This window comes from Poecilia reticulata, chromosome 20, assembly GCF_904066995.2.
Source record: "Poecilia reticulata chromosome 20, P_reticulata-male-v2, whole genome shotgun sequence".
NCBI lineage: Eukaryota > Metazoa > Chordata > Actinopteri > Cyprinodontiformes > Poeciliidae > Poecilia > Poecilia reticulata.
This window is the reverse complement of record NC_088849.1, coordinates 8,789,108-8,802,518: the sequence shown is the minus strand read 5'-3', so window position 1 is coordinate 8,802,518 and position 13,411 is coordinate 8,789,108. Positions and strand designations below refer to the sequence as shown.

Genomic DNA, 13,411 nt, shown 5'->3' with positions numbered 1-13,411 from the left:
TATGCTAATTAGAAACATATTTACAAAAAAAGATTATATTTTTTAAAGAAGAATCCAAAAAGAAAATTACTAGCAACAATTGCATATCCTTTATTTTCAGGCCAGTGCTACTTGCAAAGAGAAAAGAAAATTATTTTTTTATAGGCTCATTATAATCAATGGAACTACTTATACCTGAAAATGAGTTATGTATGTGTAAAGTCATTATTTATTCTGTGGAAAGTATTTGATAAAAAAAAAAGAGAGAGAGGTTTTCCCTTATAGTTGGTTTTTATTTTTAGAGTACAAAACATGAACCAAAATCACAAAAATAACATTTACAAAACAGATTATTTAACTGAGGTGACCGAGGCAACATAGAAAAAGCATGTCTGAAACGAGTGATAATGGTGGGTTTACTTTGAGGTAAGCCATGTCAAAGGGTAAAAACAAAGGAAAATAAATCTTGAACTGTTTTCACTTAGTGCCTTCATTCAGTAGTGCTATTCACAACTGGACTTGAACAATATGATGTTTTCCTAACATAGCCACAGTTAGCAGTGATTTAATGCTGTAGTGCGTCAGAGCTACCTGGACACAAACTATCTCGATGTGAACGTTTAAAGCATGTTGCACTTGTATGGCACTGCTTTTTATGGACATTTTTTATTTTTCAACATTAAGACCATTTCTTTTACGTGCGCGCACACACGCCCACACACACACACACACAAACACAAAATGGCGTTCCCATTCATTTGTTCTCGTCAAATGATTCCCCCAACTTCTCTCCGTTCCTTGCTAAAGAACACTTCTGGCCAAAACGAAGACGCTGCAGCTCTAACAGGCCGAAACTGCTTTTGGTCTTTTTTTCGATTTTTATTTTTTAGAAAGCAACTTCTCCTAAAAACACAGAAAAAGAAGAAGAAAACGAAATGAAACACTCGGGCTGGTTAAGTTGCGGAATGGCTGTCAGTCAGAGGCACAAACTCAAACACTCCCCGGCTCTTCCCCCCCCCCCCCCCCAAAAAATACAAAAAAAAAAAAAAAAAGTGAAGTAAAGACGCTGCGTCATTTAAAGAAACAATAAAACCTTGCGTTACATATTGAAAGCAGTGGAAATGGTAAGACTCTGCGTCGGAGTACGCAGGCACGTTTTTGCATGAAAAATCTATTTTTTTTTTTTTTCACATTTATGAGACGGTCACTGGTGATTCAGCATTGCAGATTATTACTTCTTTTTTTTTTAGTTCCTTTGGACGTGTGCCTTTTATTGACTTTGCATCTGTCACAGCAGGTAGATCAAGCTAGCATTACTTCATATATCTATATATATATATATTTATACACACACACATGCATTCAACGTCATAGGTATCCTCCAAATAATAATAATAATAATAAAAACAAAACAAAAAAACAAAACAGAACTCCCTTTTTACCACTTCAGAGTTTAAGCTATAAAAACCTGCATGACAGTCCGCAAAAGGTTCGCCTGGAGGTTTTTTTTTTGTTTGTTTTTTTTTCCTTTTTTGCAGTTTGATGTGAGATATGAGGCCAGGCTGCAGAGGTGCTGATGCTGGCGGGGACTGGAAGGAAAGTGGGGGTGGGGGGAGCAGATGGAATGCAGCCTTGTTGATATAAGAGGGACGGGGTGGGGCTGGGATACATGGGGATGGGCCTATCCTTCCAAGCCCCCTCCATGTTGGAACGGGGCTCTGATCTATGTTAGTTGGGTTTTAGATTCACATTATGCTGGAAGAAGACTAAGTGGTTTGCAGACGCTGCGAGGGCAGGCCGCTGCCGAGAGCGAAAAACACTGGAGTAGAGTGTGAATGCATATCTAACGCCTTTGCGACCTGCGGGGAGAAGAACGGTCATGAGTCAAGACGGGTTTCTGCACGCCGCTCGAAAACTATTCACACCCTTTGAACTTTTTTTTTTCCTTCACATTTTGACACATAAAAAACAAACTCATTTTCATATTAGGATCACGAATGTTCTCAATGTTTTATGGATGCCAAAATGCATCGATAAAACCCATTAACACATTGCTGAAAAAGTAACCGCTGTGTCCGCATTCCATAATTATTTCTTAAAATTCAAATCGTTTCGCATTGATCAATTTTAACACTCTGACATTTATGTGACAAAATGTGAAAAAGTTAAAGGGACGTGAATATTTTTGCAATATTGAGAGACTTTCAGTCATACACTGGACTCACGCTTGAGTCTCTTCACCACTGTGAGGGCACATAACTGTAGCTGGGGGTGCCAGGGGCCCGATACGTGGGCATCGTAACTTGATGGGGGGCAACGGGTGCTGGTGATGGACTTGTCAACAAAGTTCCTAGAAAGAAACACAAACAAACACGTTTCGTTTCGGCCCGAAGCGCACCACTAACGTGTCGGAAACCGCCGAAGCTCACCTGCTGACATGGCCATGGTTGTGCCCGCTACCATCCCCATGGTTACACCGTTGGGGCGAGAGGGAGGGATGGGCGGGGCGTACATGGCCGCGGGCATCCCGTTGGGCTGGACCACCGTTGTGTGATGGATGACGTGAGGCGGAGCAGCGTACAGCGGCTGCGTGTAATAGGTGCCTTGCTGTTGTGACGGTATTAGCGCCTGGATTAAAGAGGAGCAAAATATTTTTAGAAAAATACGATCATGCTGTCAGACATGACAGTCCGAACCTGTTCCCAGTCACTGACCTGTGCGTAAGGGTTCTGTTGGGGATAGGTGCTCCTCACAGGGTAAACGGCGGCGGGGTACGGGTTCGGAGAGGAGGAGTACGGCGGGACGGTCCCCGTGTTGGGAGAGCAGGACATTTTGAAAGCAGTGCCAGTGGCATAGCCTAGCAAGAGGAAACACTTAGTTTTTTCGGGGTTTCACAGACTTTGAAAACTTTTTTAACGACCATTATAAATGGAATTAAGGACCCGTATCACCACACAAATGTAAAAACTTCATCCAGCCAACTGGTGATAAATTTGCACTTACCCAAGATGTATGCTAAAAAGCTAGCTAACCAGTGAGCGAATACTAGCAGCTAGTTAGAGGTAGCCTAAACCGCCTCGAGTCACAGAACGCAACAAAGACGTTTGAGTGAGACCCTTTTGCCTGACAAAAAAAAAAATCCAGTGAGAAAAACAGATACATGGAGTATATGAAAGTAAATGGTCCTGCAAAGACAAACTTAACTTTTTAAAATGAATTTAAGATATTTTAAGGCCTTAATTTAATACGAACACTTTTTAAGCATGCACTGACAAACTGCTATTGCTTACACACATTGCAAATTTTTAAAACAGTTAACTGGCATTGAAAATATCCACACTTAGAAACTTTTCTTTCAAATAAAATAAGAAGAGTCACAGTTAGTGAAGTTATTACAAGTCCTATTAAATAAATGTGCCTGAATAATCTCTTTTGTTATTAATGTTTCGTTTTTAGTGAGTTAGATTGGGAACTTTTAATTCAAAATCATTGGTAAAAAGTAAAATGCTACTGTTGCAACTCCAGTAACATTTCAGTTATTTTTAGCAATAACTAAATTGCCACGGGAATTGTAACAAACATTTTTTTTTTTTTTTTTAGCAATCATGCAGTGGGGACCGATGGTAAAGGAAGGCAAAAGAAAAACGTTCAAAGCTACAGTTCAGTTCTTACCGCTGGGGAAGCCCGGGTTTGCTCCTGCATAAACACTGGGACTGTATGCCGGTGCAGCGGTCGCGTATCCGACAGGAAATCCGGCCGCTGTGGCCAAACAAAGGGGCGGGAAAAAAAAGATTTGATTTGGAGAACCTTTATGAATCTGTGTTGCTTTTTTTTTTTTTTTTTTTTTGCATGCGTTGCTGCAGAAGAAATTACCTTGATAGCTCAAACCCTTTGTGTTGGTGAAGGGAACCCCTGTTGGTGCAGGGCTGTATACAGGATTCATGGCGTCTGTCTGCTTATAGTAACTGTGATGAAAACAGTAAAAATAAAAACATTTAAGGTACAAGTTAGCCATTTTTTAAAAACATGAAATATGTGCCTTTAAAACTAAATTCCAACATATTCATATACAAAGTATAACAATAAAAAAAAAACTAAAATGCATTCTACAAATATGACTCTCACTTTCATTATATTGTTTGATAAATAACCTAATAAAATGTTTTTGTTTCAGAACATCGTTTTTTTCCCCCCCTCTGTGACTTTAACGCTCAGTTCCAGTTTAGACATTTTGTTATGCTGCCCTCTAGAGGTGATGTTTGGAAACACCATTACATCACTTTACAAAAAAAATCAATTTGAAGGAAATCCTGATAATTAGAACTTACATTTAATATTATTACTGTAGTCAAGATTTGTGTAAAAACAAGGTTGAAAGTTGTGCATTGGTTTATGTAAGCATTCAGCACTAAAACAAAAAAACAAACAATGTGGTCAATATCTCTTAATAAAAGTATCACTTTCAAAATAAAAACCACATTAGACAAAATAGTTTTAGCCATATTGGCGGTATTTAAGTTGCATTAAATTTGCTTATTTTATCTTAACTTCAGCGGCACATTATTGAAATATAATTATTTTCTTTAAAAATGAAGTCGTTTTAAACACAATTTTCTGATTTTCTTGAAAAACCCGTTCCCTGTAGGTCTTAGCAACACCAAGGACTTTGTGTGTGTTCTGCTAAATGAGACGTCAGGTGTTCTCCTTGTGCATAAGAAAAGATGGCAACCTCTCTCTCAGCGGAGGAATTCCGAAACATCCCGTCGCTTTGTTATCATTAAGCTAGCTTAGCTCGCAGGTTTTAAATGGCACCCAACATGCGGCTACCTCAGCGCGCCTGAGGTAGCCGCATGTTTTTCTCGGTTGTCCCGTGTGACCTGCAGATCACCCGTGTGACCGTGCCGAGCCGCGGGACAGTCCCCGGATAGCTCGCAGACGGGACGGACTTGTCAACAGGCCGCGCTGCTCCGGACAGGAGGAAGGCAGGCAACCGAGACAGCTGTGCTCTTGCACTGACGGACTGTCCCAACATTGCACACAACTCTCAACTCTGCCTCATTTCAACACAACCCGAGCTGGAACTTACTGTCAACCGTTTCCACCGTGTGTTTGCTCCCAGCTCCGGTCCTCGGCTGTTAAATAAAAACTGAGCTAGCTGGTGTTTTGTTCCCAGATGCTTTGCTTAACTCTTTTGAGCACCACGCGTCACTTCCGTGTGCGTTCTGTCACGTGGTCTTCATAGCACAATCCTTCGCCGCATTGGCTTCGTTGCCGTGGCAGAAACGGTACGTCAAGCATGTCCGCCATATTGAGAGAGGCAAGTTCATCGTGAGAAACGAAGAAACCGAGTTTATCAACTTTAAAACAATAATTATAAACGTTAACTGAATTTGATGAGTAATTTTTAATCAGTAAGATTTTTATTTCAATACAAATAACAGACTTCTGCACGACCTTAAAATAACAATGTGAAACAAAATGTGCCTAAAATTAACTCAGTCGCAAACTACTACATTTAATTAAATTTACGTTATATATATTTTTTTAAATCCCCATTTAGTTCACCTTTTTAAAAATCACGGGAACACGTCTTGCAAGTCTCTCGACACAAAAGTCCACTCACAATATGGCAGCAACGTTAACAACGAAGCGTTTCGGATTTCTTCTGCCCTTCGGAGTTATTTTTCTCTCTCTCTTTCTCTATCTCTTGTGATTTTTTTTTTTTTTTTACTTAAAAAAGCAATTATTAATTTTTCACTGTACGCCATATGTTGACGACACGTTTAATAACAATAAAAACAACCGTAACAGGTCAGAAAATATTATTGCATCCATTGAGAAAGACATAGTTTAAGCCATACGTTTAAAAAAAAAATTTAATATCTTAAAAATGTAGCCTCACATTTCGTAAACATTGTGAAATTGTGAGCTCATTATTTTGACAACTATGTGGTCCTTAAAGATCAATAAAAACATAACAGACCGATTTTGGGCTGCATTTCATTGGCATTTGGTTGACTCACACGTCAACCAAATGCCAATGTTTGGCTGTAATAAATTACATAGTTTCACATTTAAGTGTAATACAGTTTTCCGACAAGGCTGTGAGTATTGTACTTGCTCTTCCAGGACCTTGACGCATCGTTTCATTCAGCCATTGAACTGGGAAGAGCAGGCTCTGTGCTCATGGTTTAACTGCGACCTGCGTGGGGCTTTTACAGGTAAAATGACGCCGTTTTGGTTATTTTAGAGGTCGTCTCACAGCACACGGTGAAACTTTTCGGTCGGCCGGTGTCGTCGTTGAGGAGCAAGGACCCCAATGTCTGTAGCAGCCGCTGGGGGAGGAGGTTCTCCCTGCTTGGGCGCAGCGGCGGCGGCCAGTTGCAGCTCCGCCGGCTTGTCCTACGCTACACCGGCGGGCGGAGGCGCAGGGGTGGCCGGGAGGTTGCCAGCCCGAGTGCTGGAGCATATTTTCTCCTATCTAGAGCTGTTTGACCTGATGCGTTGCTCGTTGGTCTGCTGGCACTGGAACAACATTCTGGCGGATGAGAACAGCGAGGTGTGGCGCAGCCTCAGCTCTCGGACGCTAAGCGATGAAGCCCTGCGGTCTGATATCCTGTGCAACCTGCCCACATATAAGGGGAAGGTAGGCTTCCACAGACGGTCTTGTTGTATAGGAATGTGGGGAACGCGGTAGATGACGAGTTCCTTTCAAAAAATCCGTCCTAGGAAGGTTTTTATTGGACAAGAAGCAACACTTCTCTTCTGTTATATATCTATTAGCACGATAAAGCTAATATATACTTAGTGTACATGTTTGCAATCGTTTTTAATGTATATTTTAAGCAGGACGGACGATATGCGTTTCTGTTTTCATGCTCATCAAGTAAGGATTCTGTGTACTCACTCAAACTCTTGTGGATCTTATCATGTCATCTGATCTTATATAACTAAACAATGTGAAAGTTGTCACTAAATTAAAGATTTTCACTCCTTTAAAAATTAAAACAAACAATAGAACTACTACAAGTGTGACTTTTTAAAAAAATTAAATTCTACATCAGGCATTGTTTTTATCCTTTATTATTGCTGCATTTCATTGAAGATGTGCCTAACATTGATCTCTAGATAAACAGTTCATACCTCTGTAAACCATTTCACCTTTTGCCACTTTGCAGCCACTAATTTAAGTGTATTTTATTGGGATTTGAACACAAAGTGGATGAAAAACTTTGGATGTATAAGAATCTGAAAAAGTGTGGCCTACATGGCTTAATATTGAAAACTAAATGCCACGCTGCAACAAAATGTAGATTGTTCTGTTGCTGTATAACACAAAGATGGTGGCAAAAAACCAATGGAGGCACCAAACGTCCCTCCAAGATGACAATCCTTATTTAACAGACAAAGTTTTGTGCAACTAATAACCACAATAGATGCCAACCGTGTGACTGATATCATGTGTTCTACCAACAGCTTAAGGCTTTCCAACACGCCCTGAGCTCCCATGACTGCTCCCGCAATGTTTACGTGAAGAAGAACGGCTTCACCCTGCACCGCAACCCCATAGCCCAGAGTACGGACGGCGCGCGGGCCAAAATCGGCTTCACAGAAGGCCGGCATGCCTGGGAGATCTGGTGGGAAGGGCCCCTGGGCACCGTGGCCGTGATAGGCATCGCCACAAAGCGGGCGGCGATGCAGTGCCAGGGCTACGTGGCCCTGCTGGGCAGCGACGACCAGAGCTGGGGCTGGAACTTGGTCGACAATAACCTACTTCACAACGGGGAGGTCAACGGAAACTTCCCGCAGTGCAACAACGCGCCCAAATACCAGGTGAGCGCAGCGCGTCCCGCGGTTTTACTGCGACTGCACCGAAATGAAATCATGTAGGAAAATTTGAATTGAACAGAAAACCCAAATTCAGCGTTCAAATAATGCTGTTTCTAAGCAAATTGAGGAGGAGAGGTTAAGTGGCAGGAATAAAAGTGTGATTAAAAAAAAAAGAAGTTTATTGAGCATCAGGGATTTTCAGAGAGCTGTTAAGTAAGTCCTCGTTCCACCAAGTCACAGTGAGCGCAGACGTCTAGCAGGAAGCACTTTGTCCTTCCCTCTGCTGAGAAGCTTGATGGAGATGCTGAGTTTGTTTCTCAGCAGGACTTGGCACCTGCACACACTGTCAAACGTACCAATACCTGCTTTAATAATCATGGCATCACTTTTCTTGATTGCTACCATAGAAAATGTATGACCTGTTAAGAGGCAACTGACAGAACAATGCAAGTGAGCTTGAGTGACTAATTTTGAGGGGACAGCAAATTCACACTGCTTTACGAGCCACACAGTGATTCTTTACATTCTTTACCCTCATGCAAAAAGATGTGGAGCGCATGTACTGCACAGTACATGAGCCTAGTTTTCAGTAGGATGACATTTCTATATTAAAAATCCCTTCTTTTTTTTCCAATTTTACTTAATGTGATTTTCTGGAGAACTGAATTTTCATTTTTCATTAGTTGTAAGCCATAATCATCAATATAATAGAAATAGACACTTGAAGTATTTCACTTTTTGAACTGAATTTAAACAATTTATGGTTTTCAGTGATGTACTTCTAAATACAAAACGTGATTTCATTGCTTTTATTTAAAACTGGAAGGCAACAAACAATCCTATTAATGCAAAAGATTGATTCTTACAGTTATAAATTTTACCTTCGCATCACTTTTAGTGGCATTTTGATAAACAAAATCAAAATTTTGTGCTGCTATTTGTAGGTTAAAACAAGCTTGTGGCCAGTTAATTAGTCAGGCTATCTGGTGAGGTAGCTAGCCTCACCAGATAGGCGTGAGGCTAGATAGGCGTGAGGCCTATCTAGCCTCACGCCTATCTGTCTGCATAGAATTGTCTGCTTAACAGACAATCCTATTCTTAATATGTCATTAGAAGGACTTTTACTGTAAGATTCCCATAAACAAAAAACTGAAGCACTTAAAAACTGAAATAATACCTTTACACTATCCCATCACTATTCTCAATTTATATTTTCTGCAAATTGTCATTCTTTGAAATCAATCGTTTCTGTGTACTCATGCTCCGCAATGTGACTCTTTCTTTATCGTTGACAGATCGGGGAGCGAATACGAGTAATTCTAGACATGGACGACAAGACGTTAGCCTTCGAGAGGGGCTTCGAGTTCCTTGGCGTTGCTTTCCGCGGACTTCCAAAAGTCTGCCTGTTCCCGGCCGTCTCCGCCGTGTACGGCAACACTGAAGTCACAATGGTTTATCTGGGAAAACCTCTGGACGGCTAGACGCACATTAACCCCGTTTTCGTATTAAACACAAACTTCCGACAGGAGCAGAACCTCCTCTGCCCCATTTTTTTTTGTCAACAGACTGCTACCACTTTCTGTCATGAAGTTCGAATGTGGCTGAGAAAAACAGACTTTGGAGTTAAGGTCTGGCTCTTTCACCGCAGCTCAACAAGAACGCGCGGGAGGGCGCGCACACCACGTGGAAACGGAAAACCGTACGGACTGTCATAAACATGTTTCTGTACCGACGTGGAACGACTCCACTTTTACAGTTTGGCTGCTGGACTGTTTTGATCACAGGACAGTAGAGCATCGTTTTATTCCCTATATTTCAGACGAATAATGCTACACAATTATGTAAGACGTCATTTCTGCTTCAATGAGGCCAGAACTACTCTCAACTGTGGCATATACTTTAGCATTTTAAGTGAAAGAGTACTCATTAAAGCAAACTGTTTGGTGTGTGTTAGTTAAAACGGCCCTCTGCGGGTCAGCCAAAGTCATCTCTTCTGTCCAAAATCGGACTGCAGTGAATTGAAACCGAATCCTCGTTGACTTGTTGGTACACTTTGATCAAATTCAAAAACGGACGACCAGCTGTCAAGTGCATGAATTGCAGACATAATTATTTCATAAACGGTGCAAACTTTGCCTGTGTCATGACAATATGTGTCCTTTTTAATGTGCTACTGTAGTATTACATGTTATTTATTTTGTGATTTTATCTCTGGTACTATAGACACTGTATGGTTGTATGGCCTGAAAATAAAGTCCTCACGGTGCCACAATAACAACAAAGATTTCTGTGTTTATTTTTTAGACATATTATCCTCCGTAATAAAATCTTCTGTTTGTGTTTTTTTTCTGTTATCACACTTGAATGTTTTAAATTGAACAAATTTTGATCTCGGTCAATTATTTATTTAGTGAAAATGCCAACCCCAAAGACTGTCAGACAATCACCAACATGCTTAATTGTTAGTAAAATGTAATTCTTCTGAAATGTATCAGTTTTACGCAGGTTTTAACAGGAAATAAACCTTCCACAATGTTCCATTTTTATCTTGTTAGTCCACACAGAATATGTTACTTTGGGTCAGCAGTGGTTTTAGCCTTGGAACTCTCCCATGGATTCCTTTTCAAGCCAAGTCTGCTTCTTATTGTTGAATCGTGAACCTTTAGTGGAAATAATCTTTCAAATCATGATACAAGCACCAAATCTTGTGAAAACATTCCTTGGACATTACTCTTAAAGAAAATTATGCGAACCATTGGAAATCAAAGATAGCTGCCATGTAAATGGCATATTTTACCACAGAATCCTACGACATTGATCAAGCTGGATGCTCTATGGGCAAGTCTGTACATACTTATAGCAAATCCTACTTCTATACCGGATATGGTGGCCATCTTGAAAATGTCGAAGGAGTATCTGTGCCAAATTTGCTGCTTATACCACCATTTGAACGATTTCTGTGCTGTACTAATCGACATTCTCAGCTCAGCTTTATTTGAGGCAGAATGCTAGGTCAGTCATTGACAAGTTTCCACTTTACAAACCCAGTCAGGCACAGAGTTTGCATGTTCTACCCGGTCGGTGCCCTGACCTTCTCCCAAAGTCCAAAAACGTATATTTTATGACAATTAGTCTCTCTAAGTTCCCCTTAGAAATGTGTTTGTGTATTTGTCTCTGTGTTGCCCTGTGATGGACTGGGGATCTGTCCGGGGTGTATCCTGCCTCTTTCCCCAATGGATAAACGACACAGAGATTATCTTTTTTCTAATATTACCATTAGTTTGGTGATCTGAAAGTTTGCATACTGTGAAATCTAAAACTATTTACAAAGAAATCTGAATATCTTTTAGCTTGTGATTGCTTCTCCATGATGATCAAAGACACACAGATGATTTCTTTGATGGTAAAATGTACAACATTATGCTATGGTTGACTGATGTAAAATGAAATCTGAGAACAAGCACGAGAGAGATGACCTCAATCACACTGATACCAGATGCTAAATTATTTATGAACTAACATAATGTAGATATGTTAGCTCATATCAACATTATTTTTTTAATTTGTGTTTAATATAGCAAATCACAATTCTCTTCACAACACTGATTGTGCACAATCACAAAGGATTATATCCCTTTTTTCTCCATCGCTCATATAGATGTTACTCAATAAGATGCTAAATCTTTGTACTTGTTTTATTACTTTGTTTTTATTACATTTTTTATTTTAATTGTGGCTCCAGGCTTCCAATGTCTTATTTACTATTTCATGGGACAACACTGAAGATATGACACTTTGTTACAACGTAAAGAATCACTGTGTGGCTCGTGAAGCAGTGTAAATTTGCTGTCCCCTCAAAATAAGTCACTCAAAAGTTAAATGAAAATCTGCAAATGTTCATTTTTGAGCCACTCAAGGTATTGAGTAAGTGATTATTGAGTGGCCAATATTTTGAGCCACAGCAAAGTCAGACACTTAAGGTGGATGGAATTATGAAAGCACCAAATGCATTTACACGCAGTTCCTCATATGACCAGAAGGTGTCGCAAAAGTCTTAGGATGAAACACAGAACATTGTTCTCTACACGACCAAACACTGATGAGATCATCCTGTATTCTTCCATCTTCCATACCGACTTTGCTGCCACCCAGCAGTGAATATATATGTCCACCATCTATATTGTTGGACTGTGGGTGGAAGCTGGAATATCTTGAGAGATCCGACACATGCACGGGGAAAACATGTAAGCTCCATGGAGAAAGCCCCCAGGCTCTGTGTGGACGCATATCAAGCATATGTGGATGTGACGCAAACACGTTCTGTTATTTGTAGCTATAATACCTTGTGGTTCACATTCATTGGTGAAGTACAATGAATAAAATGAATGTGGCCATATGATTGGATTTTGATAGATTACAGTGGATAGCAGGCTTGGCAATACGGGTATGCAGGCCTGAAATCAGGAGGCTGTGAGACACAGGATGTCACATGCTGTAGTAGAGCGCTACTTCAGTGACATCCTGAGTCAATGTGCTTGACCCCTCCCTTACTGGACTGCTTCAACCCATAGCAGTTGAGAAACCAACAAGTCATCCTTAGTTTTTTTGGTAGAATTTGCTATTTGATAGTATAGCTGTCAAATTCTCTTGCAGTTATGTCATTTTATAGAGGCGCTAGTTCTATTCAACTAAAATAATGTATTCACCCTTCTTGAAGTAGTGACATCTTGCATCAAAAAAGTGGCTAAAGTAAGTTGTATTGGGTGAATGTCTTGAGAGGCATCAACAAGTCCTGCTGAACCAGAAGTCTGGTTGTAGAGGTACCAGACAGGTGGGTGAGTGACATCTAAAAGAGCAACATGACTCTTTCCACTGGATGGAAGTAATCCCCCCCACACATGCTTCTCTTTTTTAGGATCTGTGTACTCATCACCTCATTTATGAGACTATTCACATTTCCTCTCACACTACTTACTTATAAACCAACCAACCAACCAACCAGTTAAGCTGTATAGCATATTTCAGCAACAAGGCAGTTCAAAGTGATTCACATAAAAACAAAAATACGAAGTCATAGAACTGAGAAAGCGTTACATTTTGCTAAGTGCCATCATTACACATCAAAATGTTTCATGCATTATGGTTCAAAAGCAACTCTAAACAGGTGGATGTTTTAGTCTGGATTTAAAGGAACAATGTGTTCCAGTTATTTTGCAGATATTTAGAAGCTTGTTCAAGATTTATGGTGCATAGAAGCTGAATGCTGCTTCTCCATGTTTAGTTCTGGTTGTGGGAATACAGAGTGGGCCAGAACCAAAAGACCTGAATTGGCTGGAGTGCTAACACTTACTTACTCGCTCACTACTTGCTGTTTCTGTCTTATTTTGAACCAGAGACCTTTGGCGTGTGAAGCAAACGTGATGACATCTACACTACATAAGCCAATCTTCTACAAGCTGTTCTTGGTAGAGGCTACAACTTTCGTCAAAGTCTAATTGTAACGATGAGTTGCAGACAATGCCAAACATTTATACGACAGAGTCTCTCAGAGATCACGGTGGCTTGGTGGACAAACTCTATTTTCAACCGATTTCAAATAAAA

At 40.3% G+C, this 13,411-nt stretch overlaps 2 protein-coding genes across 2 annotated transcripts; one reads left to right on the top strand and one right to left on the bottom strand.

Annotated features, from left to right (window-relative positions):
* Nucleotides 1–251: 251 nt before the first annotated feature.
* fam168b (family with sequence similarity 168 member B) lies at nucleotides 252–5,223 on the bottom strand. Its single transcript, XM_008438379.3, has 7 exons — nucleotides 5,066–5,223; nucleotides 3,853–3,944; nucleotides 3,652–3,738; nucleotides 2,694–2,836; nucleotides 2,409–2,607; nucleotides 2,205–2,329; nucleotides 252–1,838 (listed from the first exon to the last, which is right to left on the bottom strand). The coding sequence occupies exons 2-6, from the start codon at nucleotides 3,920–3,922 to the stop codon at nucleotides 2,217–2,219; spliced, it is 612 nt and encodes a 203-aa protein (XP_008436601.1). The 5' UTR covers nucleotides 3,923–3,944; nucleotides 5,066–5,223; the 3' UTR covers nucleotides 252–1,838; nucleotides 2,205–2,216.
* An 876-nt stretch (nucleotides 5,224–6,099) lies between these two features.
* fbxo45 (F-box protein 45) lies at nucleotides 6,100–9,879 on the top strand. Its single transcript, XM_008438378.3, has 3 exons — nucleotides 6,100–6,625; nucleotides 7,456–7,812; nucleotides 9,105–9,879. Exons 1-3 carry the CDS (start codon nucleotides 6,299–6,301, stop codon nucleotides 9,288–9,290), a joined length of 870 nt encoding a protein of 289 aa, XP_008436600.1. The 5' UTR covers nucleotides 6,100–6,298; the 3' UTR covers nucleotides 9,291–9,879.
* Nucleotides 9,880–13,411: the final 3,532 nt, after the last annotated feature.